The sequence below is a fragment of the Halyomorpha halys genome, unplaced genomic scaffold (genome assembly GCF_000696795.3).
Source record: "Halyomorpha halys isolate HHAL.00 unplaced genomic scaffold, Hhal_1.1 Scaffold1428.1, whole genome shotgun sequence".
Taxonomy (NCBI): Eukaryota; Metazoa; Arthropoda; class Insecta; order Hemiptera; family Pentatomidae; genus Halyomorpha; species Halyomorpha halys.
The window spans coordinates 140340-144978 of NW_027105500.1; the positions used below are offsets into that span (position 1 = coordinate 140340).

At 31.7% G+C, this 4639-nt stretch overlaps 1 protein-coding gene across 1 annotated transcript in view; it reads right to left on the reverse strand.

Moving 5' to 3' along the window:
- The window catches only part of LOC136796836 (uncharacterized), a 5236-nt gene extending 2602 nt beyond the window's left edge, over positions 1-2634 (reverse strand). Inside the window, exon 1 of the mRNA XM_067051671.1 lies at positions 2324-2634. Coding sequence (XP_066907772.1) covers positions 2324-2611 — 288 coding nt within the window. The 5' untranslated portion in view covers positions 2612-2634. The remainder of the gene's footprint in view (positions 1-2323) is intronic.
- Between the last annotated feature and the right edge of the window lie 2005 nt (positions 2635-4639).

Consider the following 4639-nt stretch of genomic DNA (forward strand, 5'->3'; position numbering starts at 1 on the left):
TTTAAAGAGATTATTTTGATGCTAAAACTAGATTATTCTATAAATTATGTGCTTTTTAAAGAGATTATTTTGATGCTAAAACTAGATTATTCTATTTATTGGTGAGATGTTGATGTTACTAGCCTTCTGCCCTACTAATAATAGATTGTACCTTGTCCTTTAATTCGTAACAAATTGGTTTTAAGTTCATTTTTAAATGGAAAGGGCCAATGAATATACTATAACAGCTTCTCTCCTAAAGTAATAATATCGAATTTAAACATTTTTAAATTAGAAGGGAATTATTTTTTTTTATTTTAAAAAAATGTTAATTAAAAAATTTATCTAATAATAAAAAAAAAACAGGTTTTTTTTTACATTCAATGGTAAAAATAATTTTATTTCAAATAAAAAATACTTTTCTTATTTGCCATCAAACTTAATGGTAACATTTGAAGATGTGGCCAATCAGACAAACTTTATTGTAACATTTGAAGATGTGGCCAATCAGACTAAATTTCTTTAGCTGTCAACAAAAATTATGGATATTTAGAGATTGAAAATAGAACCATGTTAGTCCAATAAAATTAGTTACATCCTGATTTTCTATAGGATAATATATGTATATATGTGTGATATATGTACACATCAACTTTGAATGAAAAACGATTGACCTCGGTTGTCGTAAATATGTTTGCAATGTTTGACTCCGTTTTAATTGACTTACTACTTGAATTCTTTCTCATATATTATACAATATTAGACATTTTTATTTATGTATGTATATAATATAATAAATACTACATAATTATGATTAGATATAATCAATTAATTAAGTATAATTAGCCAAAAAGAGAGAAAGGTATGTAGTGTACTCGATCCTGGAGGACCATCTAATCTAATTGTTAGGGCTGTTGTTAATAGATTTATTAATGCTTCTATTTTCCGTTATGTTAGCTATTCCTTAACATTGCTTTATAATACGTACCTTGATGTAATAATACCTCCTTTATAATATCTACTTACAATATAGCTTAGTATATATGTCCAAACTATCTAAAGCTTAAAAATGACAATGAAACATTTAAAAGGAATAAAGAAAAACCATTTAAGAAATAAAAAATGAATAATTATAATGATAATTAATTTTGTATAAAGTAATGTTTACATGTAACATGATCCTATCCTAATAGTATTAGTTAATAAGTTGAAGTTTCAAACTACAAAGTACAAACTGTAATATATTTTGGGGACGACTATTAGTGATATTATGGTTTTATAAATTACAACTGAGTCAAATTGTAGCCAATACTTTGTACTCCATGTGTCCATGTTAATATCGTATAAATAGTATTTATATGGGCTAAGGCTATCTTACTCTTTTAGGTAGATACAGTTTACCTGTGTTATATGCATTACACAATATTTGAAATAATATAAGTATTATTGAATGAAAAAATATTTTCGTTTAATCGATTAATATTTAAGTTAAAGTATACATTGTGGGTTCGATTCAATTAGTTTCCGGCTAAAATATTTTGATGAGTTGAAGGAGGATAGGCTGCAGCTCAATTAATAGGATAATTTTCAATAATTTGTTTTTAGCCGCCATTTTGAAGAGGCCTTTTGTTCTAATGAAAGGTTTCAATTGAAGGTTATCATAAAATATGAATACTTTTTATATATTTATAAAGAAAATAGGTTCATGTTTATTATTGAGAGGGCTCATGGTAGCTGTAGTCCGAGTAGCTACAATGATAGTCATTTAGCTCTCTCTTGATTAGTCAACACTTTGTGGTATCTACTTTTTAGTTATTAATGATTCGGAATTAAAAAAAAAAAATACAGTTGTTTATTTCAGTTAGTAGCTAACTTAGTTAGAATTATTAGTTATGGGCAAAGCGATAACTAATCTTTTAATTATTTAGCGCTATGACAACTAACTACAATCACTTTTTTCACAACTCAGACCAACACATCCATGCTCAACTTTAAACATCTAAGGGCGCCTATATCATTTGTGGTTCGACAGTATTTATTAACTCTCTTTGGCATCAATTAAAACGTTTTCTTAGATCAAATTAGACATTTTACTAAAACATTTTCTCAGATCAAAGTAGATATTTTACTATAACTTTTTACGGATTCTAAATGGCTCCTTAGCGTGTGTGAAGTTCACCATGGATAATAATCATTTTTTTTAATTGGTTAGTCGCTAACTACAGTGAGCTAGTGTGCATGTGATAGTGCCCATCCTCAGCCAAAGTTGTAACATATATTATATTATCAGGTTGGAACTAGGATAAACTTTATTGAGGAGGCTGGGGATGTTGGTATCGATTACCTTAGTGTAGAATTTGATCTCCCTGAGGTCGAACTGAGCTTCGGACACGAAGAACCTGGAGAAGGGGTCCCTCGGGAGGAGCTTGAGGACCAAGTCCTTGGTCTGAGAGCCGGAGGATCCTGGAGGGCGGTAGACGACGCTGACGAAGAGGATATCGGAGAGGGCCGACTCTGCTTGAGCCAGCCTGTAGGAGTCCACGGTAACCGGCCCTTGATGGAAGTCCGTCAGAACTCTGGTCAACCAGTCCGAGCTTACCGGCCAGTCCTCGTCCTCGGAGCTGTCCGACATGGCACTGGCTAGGGCTGCGGCTGGAGGGGCGTAGCTGGAGTGGTGGGGGGCTATATCGACCTTGATGGAGGATCAGCTGCTCCATAATAAAATTACTATCAGGCTGAAATATTTACACTTTGTTTTAAATCCTCAGAATATATTTTAGCATGTAGAGGTTAGTTATGAGTTAGCTGAGGTAGCGCCAGTCTTTGCGGGGGGGGGGGGAGGTATAAATAAGTATCAAGATGGGAAAAATTGTATGTTACAAATGAGGTAAAAATTACTTTATCAAAAATGCTACAATTTATAGAATGAAGTAATGTCCTATGGCTACTGCCATGCGTATTATTATTATTTCAAAATCTTTGTCGAAGGCGGCAGTACAGTTGCTTTTGTTTTTTAAATAGATTAAAATCTATAACAAAATTGAAATTTGTTTCCTTAAATGATCTTTGTCAAGTATTAAGGCAAAAGTTACCCCTGTCGTTGAAGTGTCCAAATACTATAAGTAACTGTAACTATATAAGGTAGAAATAGATGTATTGTTAACGGTAGTTATATTAGTCCTAACCGAGTAATATATTTATTAAATAACAAAAAGCCTGAGCCTTTAAAAAAAACTCAATGTATAGTTATTTACAATAAGTGTATAGTTATTTATAGTAAGTATATAGTGATTGCTTCAAGTTTGAACTTGACAGATTAGTACGAGGAGCACAGTTTGCATTAGATGACAAAAAGGCACCGGTTCTACCTCTCCGCTCCACCACTCCACTCTATTAATCTTGCCATAATATTACTATATTATAATGGAATAATAGTGTAATGTGATATTAAATAAATACGAATATAAAAGAAGAAATTTGAAAGAAGTAATATTTTTTTAAATCTGCTTGGTGCGCAGATGACATAGTTTCTTTTAACATCCTGCTTACAGATGAAATAAGTTTTAAAATATCAAAACAGTTATTTCTTTATCATTAAGGATCACAATAAGTTTTATGAATACCTAAGTAAGTGTGACTATTGTCATAATAACTATGGAAATAGGAATACATTAATTTTCTTCTTTAGTTATGGATATTTGATGGCATTGACATTTTGGTTTTAACTTATACACGGTTCATTACTATTTACAATGAGAGAATTTTTTAAGTAAAAAAAAAAATTCCTTAAAGTAGTTTGAAATTGGGCATTTTACTCATAAAGAAAGAAAGTGGATATGGAATATCTCATTGTTAACACAGGCACACCTTATAAGATCAGACTTGATTATTTAAACTTGTATGTCTGTCGAAAACTGGACATACTTCTATAGTTACATTATATACTCTATAGGCTACATTCCATACTTGCCATACTTCTATATATTCCATACTTCTATAGCTACATTATATATTCTATAGTTACATTATATATTCTATAGACTACATTATATATTCTATAGTTACATTATATATTCTATAGACTACATTCCATATCAAAGTGAAAATCGGTTGTTTTCCATTCAGCAGGAAACTTTCCTGTTTTCGATCCCCGCTCCAGTAAACAGCTCTGTTATTTCCTTTTTGAGCTAAGAGGAGGGGATAAAGATATGTCTCTGTTAAGAGTCCTGTAGCCGACTACGATATTTAAATCCAGCATTTCTCTAAAGCATATTGCAGCATCATATATACCTAATCCTCCCACTCTACCTATTTGTTACAAATTTTCCCAAAAATCATAGTCAAGATTCCCGTGAAACATATTCACCTTTTATTGATTTTTCAAATAATTCTAAAACTATGCATCTCATACAAACATTCCATATGCTGACTAGATTAAATCTCAATCATTGTTCCTAGTGGGAAGGATGAATTTCTATAAAATAGAAGAAAATGGAAGAGTAAGGGGGGGGGAGTGGTTAAGGTACTCAGTAAAGGAGGGAGAGTGTTTAAGGTACTCAGTAAAGGAGGGAGAGTGTTTAAGGTACTCAGTAAAGGAGGGAGAGTGTTTAAGGTACTCAGTAAGGGAGGGGAAGTGTTTAAGGTACTCAGTAAGGGAGGG